Genomic DNA, 20,393 nt, shown 5'->3' with positions numbered 1-20,393 from the left:
CTTCATGTGCTATCGGAAATTTCTTACTTCCCATTTTGGGGCCGGTTGCAAGACTAGTCTTACGAGTTAGTCATCAATTTTTTTTTCTTTAAGATTCACTGAAAAAAATGATTCATTGACTTAGTTGAATTTGCTAAAAAAAAATTATGTTAATTGGTTCCACATAATTAATTTTAGTTACATTTAAACAAATGCATTACGTTGAACTAAGTTCAACGTAATGCATTTGTTAAAATGTAGCTAAAATCAATTGTGTGGAACCACTTACGATAAAAACATTTAGTAAATTCAATGAATTTACTGAAATCATTGAATTTACTAAAAAAAATTATCGTAAGTGGTTCCACACAATTGATTTTAGCTACATTTAAACAAATGCATTAAGCTGAACTTAGTTCAACGTAATGCATTTGTTTAAATGTAGCTAAAATCAATTATGTGGATCCAATTAACATCATTTTTTTTAGTAAATTCAACTAGTCAATGAATCATTTTTTTCAGTGTTGTTCATTAAAAAACGAAGATTGGCCTATTTTGATATCAAAAAGTAAGACTGACTGCCCCTTGACTAACTGCTAGTGGGCCATACCAGATCTTAATGTTGTGTTCACGCCATGACGTTACCGTAAATAAAGCTGCGTATGCTTTCGAATCGTTCTCACGGTACTTTGATGTCATACACCGACCGGTCTAAACACCGCCGCTTCGTCGAACACACCTTAAATCTGCAGTGGCCAGGTGGTACAGCAGCCACGTGGTACAAGTCATAGCTCTCAGAAAATTATTAGATTAAACATTGTAATTACAAGTTCAAAAAGCAGGTGAAGGCTTTTTACAGTTCATAAGCGCTCGGTAATTAACGCACCTTAAAGGTGCTCTAAGCGATATTAGGTGATGTCACTTCTTGTTGACGTTCGAAGTATTGTCAAACAAAACGGAGGCTAGCTCGACCCCCCCTCCTCCTCATCCCGTCCCCTCCCCCTCCCCCTCCCCCTCCCCCTCCCTTCCGTGCTTCCTGAAACAGTCATGAACGCCAGACTGGATTTACCCACCTGTCCAGCAAAAACAGAGCCACCTGAATGTCGGATTGGAAGCCCTTCTGCCGGCGAAGTTCTCGCTAGAGATGCGCGGTTGGCAGTTACAGCCGCGGACTCCGCGGATAAACCGCGGATCGGACGGATGACGTGACGAAAAATAATATTTTAATTCAATTCGGGCGGGTGGCGGGCGGTTGAACCAATCAAATGAAAAATATTACGTATACAGCAATCAGCGGATGGCGGGCGGGTGCGGTTTTGAAAATCGGTCAAAAACGGTGCGGCTGGATGGCGGACGGATGATGATTTTTGTGATGCGGTTGCGGATGAAATAATAGCCCATCCGCGCAGCTCTAGTTCTCGCCACCTTTCGAAGGCTTTTCCGATGAAAATATTCGGCCTAAAAAACGTGTGACATCGCTTATAGCACCTTTAAAGTAACAATTAATACACCACTGTTAAAATTATACACTCATGACATGTATCATAAATCAAAATGTACCTCTGGCTTAACCATATTCAGTTGTAAGCTAAAATGTAATTGACACCCTGAGTTTTGTGAATCCTTTGACAATATCTGGATTTTCTGGAAGTCAGACACAATCTGTTTATAGACAAACACAATCTGACTGATCTACTAACATACAAACAGTTATATTTTTCAAAATTATATTGAAGACAATGACTTATCATTGACAGGATAGTATGTGAAACTGTGTTAAGACTTCTCCAAAAGAGTCAGTTAAGGAAATGAGATTGAAAGTGTGGGTCACACAGGTGCCATGTCCTTTAAATGAAGGCACACAAAACCTGGTTACTGACAAATATGAAAAAGATGGGTTAGTGTGAAGGATGCCTCAATCCAAAAAGCTTTCACAGGCATGCATTCATCTACCTGAAGACCCTCGGATCCGGTGCTGTGGATAATCAGCTAATTTTTTAAAAAAAAATTTTTTTATTAATGTTCTGGGGTAGTTTGTGCGTTAGTAATTTACCAAAACAATATTTTTTTCCCCTTCTGTGCATTATAAGTAAGGCTTTGTGAAACTGCACAGCTTTTCCAGTTTTATGACATTCTCCTTCCCACACTACGAATTTTCATGTATGCCTATGAAAGACAATGGAGCCAATCAGAGTAGGTATGGGGCGGGGCAACACGTGCAGCCACGCCCCGATCCAGGTCCTTCACGCCTGGTTCTTCTTTGATCGTCAGGATTGTTACTGCACTCCTTTGAAGCTGCAATGGCTTAATTCTGCGGTCATAGGCGGAGTTTGGGGAGTTTAGGAGTTATCATCTTAGTGCAGAATGAGTAAAGCTGTTTGTTGTTAGGATAACAACAAGTTTTAAAAGTTACATTTTTAGGATAATTACATTTTCAGGCTGCTCTGCCTCAGTGGTCTAAATGCGCTCGTCAATGTCAAAATTATCGAGCTAGCCAATCAAATCAAGGAAGGCGGGACTTACTGTTTCTCTGTCACTCGCAACAAGTTCGTGGAAAGAAAAATAAGTAGCTAACAGCTAAGTTAACTGTTTTACGATAAAACATCTTCATCAACCGTTATAGCCTATGATGCAAACGACTTGGCAAGAAACGTTTGCATTTTAGACATTTTCGACACACGAATGAATAAGAGTGTGTGTGCACATTTAAAATAAAAATATTATTTGCAAATATTTTAAATTGATTTCTTAGACCTAGAATGTATTTTACAATTTTTATTTATTCATCCCATTAAATACCTTTTAATATTTTAATTATTTAAAACCATTTAAATGTTTTTGCCCGACGTCGCCTCAAAGAAAGTGAAAGTTCGTTTTTGTCAGGGGCCATTTTGTGCATAAAAGAACTGCTTCACGTTGTCAAAATAGCAAAGAGAGTGAGTATTAAAGATAATCGCTTTATAGGCTTAACAGCATGCGATAAGTTTGTTTGTAGTATGCTATGTATTGGTACCTACACCGTAGAAAGACGTTTATCTAGTGAGGCCCATTTATGGCAGTATCACCAGTTACGGATCATATAGTGTACATAGGAAAGTTAGTCATTGTCCATTCAATCTTTGAGTAAGTTAACTCTGTTTATTAACATAGGCCTACTTAATCACATATCTGTGTAGTGTGGGTTATTAAATATGAAGAATATGAACTGTGGGGTAACATGGGGTAACATGCCCCCTGGGGCAATTGTCAAAATATTTTAAATAGAATAGTTTATTTAATATTTTACATTAAGGACACTATAAAAATATATAAATATTAATAAGAATTATATCACCATTCTGTGAAAGTTTATCCAGGTAGGGGGCAAACTTTTTTTTCTTGCTTTTTATAATTTAGCACGTGTCCCAACACAAGATAAGAGAATATTTTCTTGTTTATTAACTAGAATGACAACCACATTGTATTACTAACTAACTAACAGCCTTACATTTAGAAGACTCACAACCACATTTTTGGTAAATCTTTGCTGCTTAAAATATGAAAGTCTGGAGTCACTGGACTCGATATGCAACAGTCAGCAGATTTTACAGTTGTTTGTTTGGTTTTACAGTTGTTTACGTGCACTTCTCAACGATATGGCAAAACTCTTCTCAGCTCTCAATAAACTGTGAAAAATGATGTGGATGGATGTAAGATAAGACTCATCTGATCCACCTATGCAGCTTCAATATGGATGACACACAGACATCCGGTAATGGAGATTTTTGTTCAGGATTCAGGTAGGCTACTCTTAAAAGACTTGAAATGTACTGATGCTCCAGTAAAATATCACATTGATGTCACAAGTTTGTGTCTCAGGTACTCAATTTAAGTAAAGGTATGCCAATATTCATTCACATTCATTCATAAAGCAGTTTCTTTACTGTTACAGTTCAGTCCATCGTAGGAGAACAGAATCTCCAGAGCCCAGCTCTGTGTCTATGAAGAGTGATCAGTCTATGGATCCTCCACTACGTTTTAATAACGGAAACACTTCATCTGGCTGCAGGTACAGATAATATTTATGCAAACATACGGTATCAGTGTTTTGTCTACATTGTTGAATGAGACAGGAAATTCATATTGTTAATTATGTGCTGCCTGTTGTGCTTCACAATGCTGTTCACACAAAAGCACTTAGTACTTCTGCATTATGTGAGCCTTCTGTTCTTCCTGACCTAAGGACAACATGTTTATATATAAAAAATCTGCTTTATAAAGCTATATCTCTAAACTCTTACAGTTCAGTCAAGAAGAAGAGAACAGAATCTCCAGAGCCCAGCTGTGTGTCTATGAGGAGTGATCAGTCTATGGATCCTCCACTACGTTTTAATAATGGAAACACTTCATCTGGCTGCAGGTACAGGTAATATTTCTACAAACATTAGCTAACAGTATTATGTACACATTTTAGAATATGACAGGAAATTCATATGGTTAATTATGTGCTGCCATTTATATATCTGAAGCCGTCATGTTCATGGTGCTATTCATTCACACAAAAGAACTTAGTACAGATTATAGCTTTGCGCTTCTGCTCTATGTAAGCCTTCTGTTACAGTGCAGTCAAGAAGAAGAGAACAGAATCTCCAGAGCCCAGCTATGTGTCTATGAAAAGTGATCAGTCTATGGATCCGCCACTACGTTTTACCAATAGAAACACATCATCTGCCTGCAGATACAGGTAATATTTATGCAAACAGACAGATCAGTATTGTATAGATGATCAGTATTGTATAGATCAGTATTGTATACATTGTGAAATGAGATAGGAAATTTATAGTGTGAACTATATGCAGCCATTTAAATTGTCATCAAAGTTTTCATGTTCATGAAGCTGTTCACACAAAAGCACTAATTACAGGATACAGCTTTGCACTTCAGCTCTTTGTGAGCCTTCTGTTCTCCCTGACCTAAGGACATTATGTTTGAATATAATAAAATCTGCCTTATAAAGCTATAAACTCTTACAGTTCAGTCCGTCATAAGAGAACAGAATCTCCAGAGCCCAGCTGTGTGTCTGTGAAGAGTGATCAGTCTATGGATCCTCCACTACGTTTTAATAACGGAAACACTTCATCTGGCTGCAGATAAAAATTTTCTGCAAACTTATTCTAAAAATGTATGTAACATTTATAAAAAATGCGATACAAATAAATATGCCTACAGTGTTTCGCATAGGATTTTGTGAAACTGTGGTGGGTGGACCTCGGTCCCTCTAGGGGGGTTCGGAGGCATGGCCCCCCCGGAATTCTTTTTTGTGAATTTTAATGTAAAATGTATCAATCTGGTGCACTTTGAGAGTTCAAAATTAAGAGCTCCAACCCATATTCAGTGTCCAAATAGAACAAAGAAAAAAGTCTGTGCGGACTTGTACCTGAACTTTAAAGGGGACTTAAACCTCTTTATTTGTGATATACAGTACCAGTCAAAAGTTTGGAAACATTACTATTTTTAATGTTTTTGAAAGAAGTCTCTTATGACTTCTTTTGATAACTGAAGTCTCAAGCCTGCAGTTAAAAAAAAAAAAAAAAAATCAGCAAGTACTCCAGTCTTTGGTGTCTTATGATCCTTCAGAAATCATTCTAATATGATGATTTGATACTCAGTTATTATCAATGATGGAAACAGTTGTGCTGTTTAATATATTTTTTTGGAATACTTTTTTCAGGATTCATTGATGAGTAAAACGTTAACAGCATTTATTCATAAAAACAGCATTTATTCAAAATAAAAACATTTCTAACAATATAAATCGTTACCATCACCTTTTATCAATTTAACGCATCCTTGTTGAATTAAAGTACTAATTTCTTAAAAAAAAAAAAGTTATTATTCCCAAACTTTTGAACGGTAGTGTATATTGTTACAAAAGATTTATATTCTAAATAAATACAGTTCTTTTTAACTTTTTATTCATCAAATAATCCTGAAAAAAGTATCTCAGGTTATAAAAAAAATATTAAGCAGCACAACTGTTTCCAACATTGATCATAAATCAGCATATTAGAATGATTTCTGAAGGATCATAAGACACCAAAGACTGGAGTACTTGCTGATGAAAATTCAGCTTTGCATCACAAAAATAAATTACATTTTAAAGTATATTAAAAAAGAGAACCATTATTTTAAATTGTAATAATATTTCATAATATTACTGTTTTTTTTTGTTTTTGTTTTTTTTAACTGCAGGCTTGATGAGCATAAGAGATTTCTTTCAAAAACATTAAAAATAGTAACGTTTCCAAACTTTTGACTGGTACTGTAGTGTCTCAGTCTACATTACACTACATAATAATAATAATAATAATAATAATAATAATATAGTTATAATATTAGTCCTATGACAGAAATAGCCATATATTGTCTAACAAATACACTGAAAAATAAATTAAACTTTCATTATTAGTTTTGTCCTAAGTTCTATACCTGAAAGAGATAAACATGTGAGCTTTTATTTTGGCAGAAACTGCAGTCTAGCTTTTATGGTAGAAAACATGCTTACAAACACGTCTCATTACAAATCTAGTAAAATGCGGCAATCATCAACTATGCAGATGTGAAAATAAGGCGCAACTGGTGCCCGCCACGTTCCCAAATGCACAATAAACTCAGCACATGCACACATCAAGTTCACTGATCTTTTAAGAATATTCTAATGCTTGGCTTAACTTGATTACATGTAAGTGGTTGTATGTTGTATATGGGTTGCGTCAATTAAAAAAAAAAAAAGAAAAAAAATGGGTTGCTCTTAAAAAGTTTGAAAACCACTGCCATGCCGATCTCTGCTAATAGGACAATATAAACATTGCTATTGGCTACTTTAGTTCCCCTCACTCCTCAACAAATCCTTTAAATTTAACAGTATTCAGAACAAAACAAAAATTAAAAAATATAGCCAAAACAAATTAACTTAAAACAAAACTGAAACAGAAACCGGCTTTGGGCTCACGTAGCCTACCTCTCCCATTGGGTATGAATCCAAATGTTTCCATATACGCCATGTATGGATGCTAAACTATTATCTATTATGTATACTAGGCTTTGCACTTCACTCGTGTTCCAATATTCACATAAAACATCATTCTTCACACACACATACGCAAAAATGTGCTTGGCTGAACTGCGCATTGTACTACTACGCCCTATTTAAATTGAGCAGTGTAACTTTTTATATGTTTGATAATGAACAGACTGCAATCTCAAGTTCAACATATTCTAGCAATTCTAGTTCTGTTGTTTATCCTGGTATTTGCACATGTAAAACTAAACAATGTAAAAAAAAAAATGTTTTGCTATATTTTATTTTTAATGTAACTTATATACATATAAATTTTCCTTAAGTCTTGGCGACCCATTTTTTTAAGTCTGTGACCCAGGGTTTGAAAACCTGTGTCCTATGGCATAATCACTGGCACGTGATAATAGCTAATGAGTTGTATGTATTTAATTAAAAGAAAGTCCCTCGAACTTACATATGGAAGTACATTTTGAGGTAATCATTCCTCAGTCACAGCCTGTTTTATTAAGTACCATTATCATTCACCAGTTGGTCTGACTCTTCAATATCTTTATGCTTAGTTTACGCATAGGACATCCACACCAGAGAACAGCTGCATCAACTGTTTTCAGGTAACCTGAGAGATTTTTTTATTTTAATTCAATGATCAAAACTTTTAATGATATAACTTTTATTTCATACACCTCATAAAACTTTTACTAGGCATCCCAACTGTAATATTAAGATTGTATGTCTCACTGCATAGTGTAAAAGTATATATTTTTGAAATATTCCACATGGGAAATGACTGCTGGTTTAAAAGTTTTAATATTTTCAGTCATAGTTACTGAAATACTGCTTTTGTTACTGTAGCAATATGGGATTTTTTTTTGATAGATGTTTACACTATAAGAGGCTTCGTTCATACAGTAAATAACATGTCGTGTCACAGTCAAGGTCAGTTTGTTTTGTTTCACTCAGTCACATGTGCTTCCTTTGTCTAGTTTCCTGCCACTTATAAATTGTCACGGTTACTGATATGATTAGTTCTCTTAGTTCAGCTGTGTTATTAACCTTGTTTGTACCACTACTTAAGTTCCTTTGGTCCCTCAGTTCATTGTCCGTTGTTGTCTTTGCACTAGCACATTGTTTCGTATGTTGGCTTGTTGTTCTGATTTCATAATAAATCTTATGTTCTTTTATAATAATCTTCGTCTTCTGTGGATCTAAGCATTACAGCCGGACCCTATAGATCATCATGTGTTCCAAATGATTACCAACCTCCTCCACAGAACAACCAGTCTAGATCTGCTTACAGGTGATTTTATGTTTGAATATGTGTTCAATACCAGCATTCATTTTGTCTGTTTGTTTCAGCAGTAACAGCAACAACATACACAGATCTAGTCCATTAAAATGATAGTTCACCCAAAAAATTAAAAGTCTCTCATTTTATCTTTCTCTTGAAAGGGAATGTCTCAGGTTACTACTGTAACCATTGTTCCTTGAAGGCAACAAAAAGTTGAGACCATCAAACACATCTTGCTGCTGCCTCCACCCCACTGCCCGCGGCCCCTCAGTCTGCTCGTCGCCGGGGGCGGCGTTCTGCGTTTGCCCTCGCTCCCAACAGCAGTCTCCACCTAAATGGCGCCGTGGAGCCAGTCGCAGACAGGCCCCCCCGCCCGTCCAGGCCCCCGCCAAGAAGGGTGGCAAAGCCAAAAACAAGCGTCTTTTTTCCACCGCTTCCTCCCCCTGAAGAGGGTCGGGTGGAAAATCCTTTGTTCCCTTTTGTTTTTGTTCCGCCGCTAGCCTCAAAACCAGCGGTACCCAAATTCTCAATAAAAGAGCAGTTTCTTTCATTTCTGGGTCCGAAGAGGGCCCGGAGAGCAGTGGGGGGAGAGAATCCTCACCACTCTCATCCGCTTTTTCTACCGCCAGCGGGCAGCAGTGTGCAGTTCAAGAGCGCAACCAAGCCGTCTCCTGCACCTCCTACCCCGTGGAACCAGGTAAGTGTTGCTCAGCACACTCAGACTCCGCTACGGGCCGCCTCACAGTTTGCTGGCTCATCTGGACCATCAGGCTCGGCTATGCGATTCAGTTCACCCGGCGTCCCCCGGGCCATCCACTCAACATCCAAGTTTCGGGCCATCCACTCCACTACAGTGAGAGCAGCCGATGCCCATGTCTTGCGGGCAGAGATCGCAGTCCTACTGGCGAAGGACGCGATAGAGCCGGTCCCTCCAGCCGATATGAGGTCAGGGTACTACAGTCCCTACTTCATTGTACCCAAGAAAGGAGGTGGGTTACGACCGATCTTGGACCTGCGAGTTTTGAATTGGAGCCTCCACAAGCTACCATTGACAGGAAGCGAGGTGGGAGAGAGACGGGGGAAGGGATTGGGAAAGGTCCACAAGCCGGGACTCGAACTCGGGCCGCCCGTTGGAAATTGAAATTCTTTCAGAGGCTCCTGGGGCATATGGCAGCGGCAGCAGCGGTAACTCCGCTCAGGCTGCTCCATATGAGAACGCTTCCCGAACGAGTCCCGAGATGGGCGTGGCATCACGGCACTCACCGGGTGACAATCACACCGGCGTGACGCCAGACCTTCAGCCCGTGGTCAGACCCCTCGTTTCTGCGGGCAGGAGTGCCCTTGGAACAAGTGTCCAGGCATGCTGTGGTGTTCACAGATTCCTCTGCCACCGGCAGAGCCGACAAGATGGTCATCAACTGACAAGATGGTCTACGTTCCTGTCGCATGTAACAACTCGCCCGCCATCTCCTCCTCTGGAGTTAGAAGTATCTGAGGTCGCTTCGAGCCATGTATGTCCCTGGTGTGCTCAACCGTGTGGCCGACGAGCTGTCACGAGCTGTGCTCCCGGGAGAATGGCGACTCCACCCCCAGGCGGTTCAGCTGATCTGGAGAGAGTTCGGGGAGGCTCAGGTAGACCTGTTTGCCTCCTCAGAGACCTCCCACTGCCAGCTGTTTTACTCCCTGACCGAGGGAACACTCGGCACAGATGCACTGGCACACAGCTCCGCAAATATGTGTTCCCCCCAGTGAGCCTACTTGCGCAGACCCTGTGCAAAGTCAGGGAGGATGAGGAGCATGTCCTTCCGGTGGTTCCCAGAACTCATGCTCCTCGTGACAGTCCCTCCCTGGCCCATTCCTCTGAGGAAGGACCTCCTGACTCAGAGACAGGGCACCCTATGGCACCCGCATCCGGACCTCTGGAAACTCCATGTCTGGTCCCTGATTTACCCCCAGAGGTACTTGAGACGTGCGTATGAGACGTGCGTACGCCTTGAATTGGAACCTGTTCGTTGAGTGGTGTTCTTCTCGCCGAGAGAACCCCCGAAGATGTTTGAAAGGGTCCGTGCTTTCGTTCTTGCAGCAAGGGTTGGAGCGAAGGCTGTCTCCCTCCACCCTCAAAGTACATGCAGCCGCAATTTCAGCATATCACGACCACATAGATGGCAAATCAGTCGGAAAGCCCGACCTGGACGTCAGGTTCCGTAGGGGGACGAGACGGTTAAACCCTCCTCGACCTCCCTCCATACCCTCTTGGGACCTTTCCCTGGTGATTCGAGCACTTCAGGATGCTCCCTTTGAGCCATTGCAATCAGCAGACTTAAAGCTTCTCTCCTTGAAGACTTTGCTGCTGATTGCACTGGCCTCTATCAAGAGGGTAAGGGACCTGCAAGCATTTTCGGTCGACAAATCGTGCCTAGAGTTTGGGCCGGGTGACAACCATGTTGTACTGAGACCCCGGCCTGGCTACGTGCCCATGGTTCCTACCACTCCCTTCAGAGACCAGGTAGTGAACCTACAAGTACGACCAGCTTATCAGACTTGGCTCCTCAGCAAAAAACTGTGCAATCGCACCTTCTGCTCATTATATACCCGCGCTGTGTGGCTGAGCAGCAGATGCAAATGATTGCACGCCAATGTGCATAGGCTCATTTAGTTTCACTCGAAGTAGATTGGCCTCTCTAGCGAGATTCCTATTAGTCGGTCCGACGTACGTCTCCATTCCCTCCTTCAGGGAACGAGGGTTACCATATGTAACTGAGACATTTTTATTTCTGAAACAGTTTAGTATGAGATATACACAAAACAGAAGGAATCACTTTTTTCACAGCACTATTTTAAACTTTTAAACATACACCTATCAAAGTCATATGCAACTGGAATGGCATAAGTAATGATGAGATAATTTTTGGTTGAACTATCCCTTTAAATAAGTATTTTAAATAAATTAGAGAGTTGTCATGTGCACAAGTGTAATAATGTGTTATTTTCATTTTACAGCCATAAAGTCCTGAACACATTTAGATCAAATCTGAAGAATAAGTTTCAGTGTCTTTACGAGGGAACAGCAAAACAGGGAAACCCAACACTCCTGAATGAGATTTACACAGAGCTCTACATCACAGAGAGTGAGAGTGGAGAGATCAGTAATGAACATGAGGTGAGACAGATTGAGACACAATCCAGAAGAGCAGCAACAGAGGACACACCAATCAAATGCAATGACATTTTTAGACCTTTACCTGGACAAGACAAACCCATCAGAACTGTGCTGACAAAGGGAGTCGCTGGCATTGGAAAAACAGTCTCTGTGCAGAAGTTCATCCTGGACTGGGCTGAAGAGAAAGAGAACCAGGACATCCAGTTCATATTTCCACTTCCTTTCAGAGAGATCAATTTGATGAAGGACAAAACAGTCAGTCTTTCAGATATTCTTCATGTCTTTTTCCCTGAAACAAAAGAAAGGAATATACCCAGTGACAAATATAAAGTGTTGTTCATCTTTGATGGTCTGGACGAGTGTCGTCTGTCTCTGGATTTTCAGAGCGATGTGAGGTTGTGTGATGTAAGTGAATCAGCCTCAGTGGACGTGCTGCTGAAGAACCTCATTGTGGGGAATCTGCTTCCCTCTGCTCTCATCTGGATCACCTCCAGACCAGCAGCAGCCGATCTCGTCCCCTCTGAGTGTGTCCATCGAGTGACAGAGGTACGAGGCTTCAATGATCCACAGAAGGAGGAATACTTCAGGAAGAGAATCAGTGATCAGAGTCTGGCCAATACAATCATCACACACCTGAAGTCATCAAGGAGCCTCTACATCATGTGCCACATCCCAGTGTTCTGCTGGATCTCAGCCACTGTTCTGGAGAAGATGTTGAGCGAAGCAGAGAGTGGAGAGATTCCCAAGACTCTCACTCAGATGTACACACACTTCCTGATGGCACAGATTAGCATCAAAGACACAAAGTACAATGAAAAGAAGGACACAGACAAAAAGATGATTTTCAAACTGGGGAAACTGGCTTTTCAGCAGCTTGTGAAAGGCAATGTGATCTTCTATGAGGAAGACCTGAGAGAGTGTGGCATTGATGTGACAGAAGCATCAGTTTACTCAGGATTGTGCACTCAGATCTTCAGAGAGGAGTTTGGCTGGTATCAGGGGAAAGTCTTCTGCTTTGTTCATCTGAGCATTCAGGAACATCTAGCGGCTCTATATGTGCACCTCTCCTGTACATACAACAACAGAAATGTGTTTGACCATATCACCCAACGAAGTTTGTTGTCTAAAGTTAAGGACTGGTTTAAACACAATTCATCAGAACATGTGTCATTATCTGCGCTGCATCAGAGAGCTGTGAATAAGGCTCTACAGAGTAAAAATGGACATCTGGACTTTTTCTTGCGGTTCCTTCTGGGTCTGTCAGTGGAGTCTAATCAGATTCTCCTACAACCACTGATAAAACAGACAAGAATAAGATCTGAAAGCAATAAGGAAACAGTTGATTGCATCAAGAAGAAGATCAGGACCATTGACTCTCCAGAGAAATTTATCAATCTGTTTTACTGTCTGAATGAGCTGGGTGATCATTCACTAGCGGAGGAAATACAACAGTATCTGAAATCTGGAACAATAAAGGAAGCCAAACTCTCTTCATCTCAGTGGTCAGCTGTATCTTTTGTGTTGATGACATCAGAGAAGAAGCTGGATGAGTTTGATCTCAAGATATTTGTTGTAGGAAACAATAAAGCTGAAAATATGCATGTTTTTCAGAAGCTGCTGCCTGTGATTAAAGAGTCCAGATCAGTTCAGTAAGTATCATTGAGAACAATCACTTCACTGTTAAAACATTTAAAAAAATGTCTAAGTTAAAAGCTCATAAAGCTTCAGTGCTGCAGATGTTGTTGAGAGTTTAGTGTCAGTATTTGTATGTGTTTTCTATACAGTTCTATCTGCAGATTAGTTTTAAACAAGTTTAAAGTTACAAATGAATCAATACAAAATACTGATTTAATTCAAACTGAAACTTGGAAAAGAATGTGTATGAATAGGTTTTTTCTTACGGAATGAATGAATTACATTGGAAATGCAATTTATTGTTTATTACAGGAAGTTACTTTTTTTGTTGTTGTATGTTTTCAGTTCATAGTGTTTACAATTATGATTTTCATCTCTCTCCAGCTTGAGTGACTGTGGTCTCACAGATGAAGGTTGTGCTGCTCTGGCTTTAGCTCTGAGATCGAACCCCTCACACCTGAGAAAACTGAACCTGTCTTGGAATAAACTAGGAAGTTCTGGTGTGACGCTTCTCTGTGCTGCTCTCAAGAATCCTCACTGTAAACTGGAAATACTGTGGTAAGATCGTATTTGACTCTCACACATATTAAAGTCTGCTGCTGTGAGTTCAGCTGATTGAACTGTAAATGATTAAACACTTTGAGATGATATAGAGTTAAGAGTGTGTCGTTGTTCTCTACAGGTTGTGGGAATGTGGCGTGACAGATGAAGGTTGTGCTGCTCTGGCTTCATTTCTGAGATCAAACCCCTCACACCTGAGAGAACTGGTTCTGTCTTGGAATAATCTACGAGATTTGGGCGTCAAGCTTCTCTGCACTGGACTTAAAGATCCTCACTGTAAACTGGAGAAACTATGGTAAGATCATCTCTCTAATTGGTCACACGTGTTTTTGTCCTCAGCAAGACAAGTCCTTTAATATAAATTCTAAGACTAAAATCATCTATAAATAATGCTCTGTTAAACACACTAAATCTCAGAACAAGTGACTCTGATGACTGAAGATTAAGGTAATTTCATTAATCTCCATCACATCACACGACCTACTGCTGTTTTTGACACATCAAACATTTACTTCAGTTGCTTATGGTTGTTTGATTAATACTGAACTTTGAGATAACATCAATGTTTAAAAAATAGTCATTTAAAGCCTCTGTGACTTACCACACAGAGGACGGCTGACTCAGAGGTTGAGAGTTGAACAGACAAGAGTCTAAATGTGTTTAGTTTGAACTCACTACTACGGTGACCAATGAGTGAATGAAGGCTATAATCACTTTAGATTTCAACAATAAAAGGAAAGGCCCTCGCTCTAAATGGGTGATGACCTGGAGAAAATGAAGCTCATTAACATGATTTCAGTGCATGTTTAGGCTGTAGTTCTTACATTGTACATTAAGACTTTGAATATATCTATTGAGTTCATCACATTTCTATTTACACTGAACAAAATTATAAACGCAACACTTTTGTTTTTGCCCCCATTTTTCATGAGCTGAACTCAAAGATCTAAGACTTTTTCTATGTACACAAAAGGCCTATTTCTCTCAAATATTGTTCACAAATCCGTCTAAATCTGTGTTAGTGAGCACTTCTCCTTTGCCGAGATCATCCATCCACCTCACAGGTGTGGCATATCAATATGCTGATTAGACAGCATGATTATTGCACAGGTGTGCCTTAGGCTGGCCACAATAAAAGGCCACTCTAAAATGTGCAGTATATACGGCATGATATGTGATATACGACAGTGTGTTCCAGGTCCTGCAAATATCCAGCAACTTCGCACAGCCATTGGAAGAGGAGTGGACCAACATTCCACAGCACACGATAAACAACCTGATCAACTCTATGCGAAGGAGATGTGTTGCACTGCGTGAGGCAAATGGTGGTCACACCAGATACTGACTGGTTTTCAGCCCCCCCGGACGCCCCCAATACAGTAAAACTGCACATTTTAGAGTGGCCTTTTATTGTGGCCAGCCTAAGGCACACCTGTGCAATAATCATACTGTCTAATCAGCATCTTGATATGCCACACCTGTGAGGTGGATGGATGATCTCGGCAAAGGAGAAGTGCTCACTAACACAGATTTAGACAGATTTGTGAACAATATTTGAGAGATATAGGTCTTTTGTGTACATAGAAAAAGTCTTAGTTCTTTGAGTTCAGCTCATGAAAAATGGGGGCAAAAACAAAAGTTTTGCATTTATAATTTTGTTCAGTGTAGTTTATAAGCTGCCAGATGAGACAAAGCGTGTGTTTGATCATAAGAGTTAATAAATGATATGTAATGGGGACCACGTGGGTCCTGTGAAGCAAATGTGTAGGAGTTTATTAGAGGAGCAAGTGACTGTTTCTCCAGTCTTTTATATCACTATGAAACAATATCTCTCATTCAACTTTGTGTGTCTGTTTAGCCCTGAAGCACATGACCGTTTCAAACAGCACCATTGAGCATCAACATGCATAAATTTCATTCTATCAGCAGCAGTATGTGGCAATGCTTGTCATTATATCTCCTCAGCGTGAACCACAAACTAGAGACATTTAAACTACAATTTAAACAGTGTCATTGTTTTTAACAGGTTGAGGGATTGTGGCGTCACAGATGAAGGTTGTGCTGCTCTGGCTTCAGCTCTGAGATCAAACCCTGAACACCTGAGTCAACTCAATCTGTCTGAGAATAACCTAGGAAGTTCTGAAGTGCAGATACTTTTTGATCTAAAGGATGATCCACATTATAAACTGGAGAAACTAAGCTACTGTGGGTATATTTTTTATTTAAAGCTTTTAAATTGGCCCAAGTTCAGTAACAGGCCTCATATGTTTGTAACGGAGAATATAACATAATAATTCAGCTCCACTTCAGTCTTTGTACTTTTATTTTAATTCTGTGATGTGACTGATTTATGAATATATTAATATATTTTCATCTCTTACAGTGTCTCTGTGCAAGTGATTAAGAGGGAGTTGTTTATAATTTATTGTTATTAATCTATTATCAGTTTTTCATTCATATCTCTGACTGTAATATAAATATATTAATATCTCTGGCTGTTTTTTCTCAAATGATCTCCAGATGTGATGTGACAGCAGTAATGTCTCATACTCATATGTGACTGTCTGTGTGTTTTATTGTAGGAATCTCAGTGTTTAGACGTCAGTCCAGTTTCCTCAGGATCAGCTGATGGTGAACAAGGAGCCGCTACAGAGACTGAAGACACAGAGACTTTGTAATGTAATTATTTTGTTGTGTCCTTCTCTTTTTGCTGGTATTTTTATTGTAATATCTGCTTTCCTAATGATCTTACACTCTTGCTAAAATAAGAGTATAATATTTTATAAACATTTTCTATACATTTAAGTATAGGTGAAAGCATTGTGTTACTGAGGGAAAGAATTGCCTTTTTTATCTTACCAGCAGATGGCGACAAAAGCTGCAAATTATATATTACTTTTTTTGTAGTACATTTTCAAGTGATGTGTGATGAATATGGATGCTTAAAAAAAGAGCACAAAAATTCCCATTAGAGTACACAGTGTTTGGTGTAACTGTAATTCATTTCTGTAATTTAATTCCACTGTTAAAAATGTAATTAGTAGCTAGTAATTATTTAATTTTTTAGACATCTTTAGACACTGACAGTGAATGAATTTAAAGAATTTTCAAAGCTATTAACACCAGCAGCCATATCCCCCTGTAGCCCAAGACTAGTTGCCCACTGAAGCTAAGCAGGGCTGAGCCTGGTTAGTACCTGGATGGGAGACTCCTGGAAAACTAGGTTGCTGCTGGAAGAGGTGTTAGTGAGGCCAGCAGGGGGCGCTCACCCTGTGGTCTATGTGGGTCCTAACGCCCCAGTGTAGTGACGGGGACACTCTACTGTCAAAAGAGCACTGTCTTTCAGATGAGACGTTAAACTGAGGTCCTGACTCTCTGGTCATTAAAAATCTCAGGATGTCCTTTGAAAAAGAGTAGGGGTTTAACCCCGGCATCCTGGCCAAATTTGCCCATTGGCCCCATCCACCATGGCCTCCTAATTATCCTCATTTACTGATTTGCTTCATCACTTTGTCTCCACTCCACCACTAAGCTGGTGTGTGGTGTGCGTTCTGGTGCAATATGGCTACCGTTGCATCATCCAGGTGATGCTGCACATTGGTGGTGGTTGAGGAGATTCCCCCCTTCCATGTAAAGCGCTTTGAGTACCCAGATAAGCGCTATATAAATGTAACGGATTATTAAATTATAATTTACTATTATGTAAAAAGAAATGTTAAAGATGAAAGTTTTATCTCTTTTTCTGGACAATTTCAATGACTTTTGGCATTTTAAAGTATTTTGACTTCTAGTATTCTAGTATCTATTTTGATATTAGTTAATGAACAATCAACGATGTACATCTTTAGAGCTACAGCTGAATTTATATTTCAAAAATTAATCTACATTGTTACTCTCCAGTTAATATGAACCAGTTTATTGCAATAATTACATTCCTCTTCACTTATGCAAAACAATATGTACAATATTGTAAGTATGGTGGGATTTGCTGTCATATAGTGTATCAGGGGAAAAAATACATTCAAGGGTCCCATTGTATCCTTTCATAGAGAACTATTTAAAGCTGTTTAAAGGGTTAGTTCACCCAAAAATGAAAAGAAATGTCATCAATTACTCTCCCTCATGTCGTTCATCTTCAAAACACAAATTAAGATATTTGGTCATTGTTACAGTGTAATTATATATTTAAGTACTGAGTAATAATAATTAACTACATGTACTTACTATAGAATTAGGGTAGGATTAGGATTTGGTTGAGGGTTAATTGCATGTAATAATGCATACTTTACTCTTATTACTATGGTAAGTACATGTGACATATGTAACAAGGACACTGTAAAATAAAGTGTTAACAGATATTTTTAATGAAATGAGTGGCAATGATACATTTTTCAAAAATGAATTAGTTATTTTCTATTAAAAAAACCTTCAAAACGAGTTGTTGGAATCTGACAAAAAAATAAGTCAATTTCAAGTCGATAGAGTCAGCAAAGTAAATTGAGTAAAATTGAGTTAGTTTTCTGAAGATTCCAAAACAAAATCACCTAGCATCCAGATCTTAAAAGTTATTACGAATTGTAATAACACCAATTTTGGCACATCAAGTCAAAACCAAAATATTTATAGGAACAATATATTTTCACCCCTTTTTTCCCCATGATACAATTGTTTGATTAACATTAATGAAACAGACAAGCCTATATAAAAAGACCTACAGTACCACACGGATCTAATATAATGTTACACATCAGAAGTTTGTAATAAGCCTGTGCCCAATCCGACCAAGTGTGCCACACACGTCCTGAATAGTGAAGCCAAAACGCCCCCAGGTGGTTGGTCCCAGTATAGGTCATAAACCCCGCCTTCTCCATGTATTTTAATGGGACATGAAGCAAACTAAACAATCAAATTATACTTAGTAGTTTTTTCACGCTGATGTGTTAATTGTGTGTTAATTTTTTTAAATAACTTTAATTTCTACATTTCCATAACTGTTTATTTCACACCGACATCATGAGTCGTTCTGCAGTAAACTGTACTAACCGATTCTACGGGAGTGTGGGCGGGGCCGTGATAGTGCGGCTCCACATGCTCACTACTGCACAGACTCGGGTCCCGAATCAGCGCAAGATGTCAGCGCCAAATTGGGACATTGGCGACTTCACTTTTCTGCAATGAAAGAGAGTGAAGGTGCATCATCCTTTTTTTTTAGTCTATGATTCCTACTCATTTGTTGATCAGCGAAAAATAAACAGATGCTCAACCGTAATTACTTGCTGCACGAGAATGAACCTCATTGGTTCTTGTTGAAGCTCAAACGTGCTGCGTAACACGAGAATGAACCTCATTGGTTCTTGCATGTCAAGCAATCTAAATAAAATTCAGCTAAATTAAATCTGTTCATCATATAACCCTGATCATGTCTTGTCAGAAAATTTGGACTGAAACTCCCAATAAATATGGTTTAGTTTTACGATCTCTTTATGATCTTTTTGAAGCATTAAAGTGGTAGTTGTGTAGCTGTCAATGGAGGGACAGAAAGCTCTCAGATTTTATTGAAAAGTTCTTCATTTGTGTTCCGAATATGAACAAAAGTCTCACGGGTTTAGAACGACATGAGGGTGAGTAAATGATAACAGAATTTTCATCTTTGGGTGAACTATCCCTTTAATGTGCAGACGCACTGATAATCCTTCTATTCAGACCACCGATATGAAGACGTACAATTTGTCTACAACAACTTAAAAACACACACACACATCGCACATACAGAGAAAGACACAAAGAGTCCGATTATTCCAGCCGCCACAAGCGCTACAACAGCGAGAGCTGCTGCGAGGAGGAAACAGCTGTGCTGCAGCACAAGCTCATAGATCCGTAATCCTGCGCAACGCTAGATTAAAAACTCCCAGTTTTGATTAAGAAAGCAGGGTTAGAGGATTACGGTCCAGTGAACTAAAATGAAAGCAGTTTTAAACTCAATCCCAGAGTTCATCAAAATACACAAACCTCAGACTGTCATCTCCACCGCAGATTAATGCAAAAGCTTCTTTGAAACTTCTGTGCGGCTCAAACTCTCATTCAGCCGAAGAGATGCTCTGAGGAAATAAAGTCGAATTTATGAAAGTAAAAAAGTCATGACAGTGAAGTCAAATTTTGTGTCATAATTCAGTTTGTCATAATTATGACTTTTTATCCCATAGATTTAACAAAGCATGTTTTTTTTTCCCTCTTATGTGTTGGAAATGGGCTTCCATAATATTCCCTTGTTCACGAACTGGACACAAAAATACACACGGGTTAAAAAGACACTATACAAATTCCTTTTAATGGCGGACTGATTGTAAAATGTTTTGTGACCCAAAAGGTATTTTTATGTCTCGACTGCCGTTGCATTAGATCAAGAATTAAATCTGCACTTTAATGCTGCAGGAAAAATGTAATTTTTGTAATGTAATTACTTGAATGTTTTTTTGTTGTTGTTGTTGTTGTTGTTGTTGTGTCACTGACTGAATGAGTAAAAAGTGTTAAAGCAGTTTCAATTTATACCCATTTTTAAGGAGGTCGACGTGTTGTTTCGGCCTTCAGGTTCTAGAACATGAACATCGCATGAACAAATTCAAAAGGTCAGAAAAGGGTGGAAGAAACAAGAATGCAAGACTTTTTCCATTCAGTGTTCTCTCACTTGAAACCCTCAATGCCTTTGAAGG

At 39.2% G+C, this 20,393-nt stretch overlaps 1 protein-coding gene across 5 annotated transcripts; it reads left to right on the top strand.

The window, feature by feature from the left end:
* Nucleotides 1–2,381: 2,381 nt before the first annotated feature.
* On the top strand, nt 2,382–20,219 carry LOC311077107 (NACHT, LRR and PYD domains-containing protein 3-like). 5 transcript variants are annotated; one of them, XM_084138905.1, is made up of 13 exons: nt 2,393–2,915; nt 3,590–3,758; nt 3,911–4,027; nt 4,262–4,378; nt 4,580–4,702; nt 4,992–5,108; nt 7,600–7,650; nt 8,250–8,336; nt 11,328–13,136; nt 13,507–13,680; nt 13,805–13,978; nt 15,710–15,888; nt 16,266–20,219. In XM_084138905.1, coding segments are annotated over exons 2-13 (3,000 nt in total). In that variant the 5' UTR covers nt 2,393–2,915; nt 3,590–3,708; the 3' UTR covers nt 16,268–20,219. The 5 variants fall into 5 exon arrangements, with proteins under 5 accessions (XP_083995033.1, XP_083995031.1, XP_083995030.1 ...); XM_084138904.1 differs by having other exon boundaries at nt 2,395–2,915; nt 4,262–4,384; XM_084138907.1 differs by lacking the exons at nt 15,710–15,888; nt 16,266–20,219 and adding an exon at nt 14,882–15,694 and having other exon boundaries at nt 2,382–2,915; nt 4,262–4,384.
* Nucleotides 20,220–20,393: the final 174 nt, after the last annotated feature.

The sequence above is a fragment of the Abramis brama genome (assembly GCF_963993115.1).
Source record: "Abramis brama genome assembly, contig: SCAFFOLD_57, whole genome shotgun sequence".
Lineage (NCBI taxonomy): Eukaryota > Metazoa > Chordata > Actinopteri > Cypriniformes > Leuciscidae > Abramis > Abramis brama.
The sequence above is the reverse complement of the archived record's forward strand: the minus strand, read 5'-3'. Positions and strand labels throughout refer to the sequence as shown.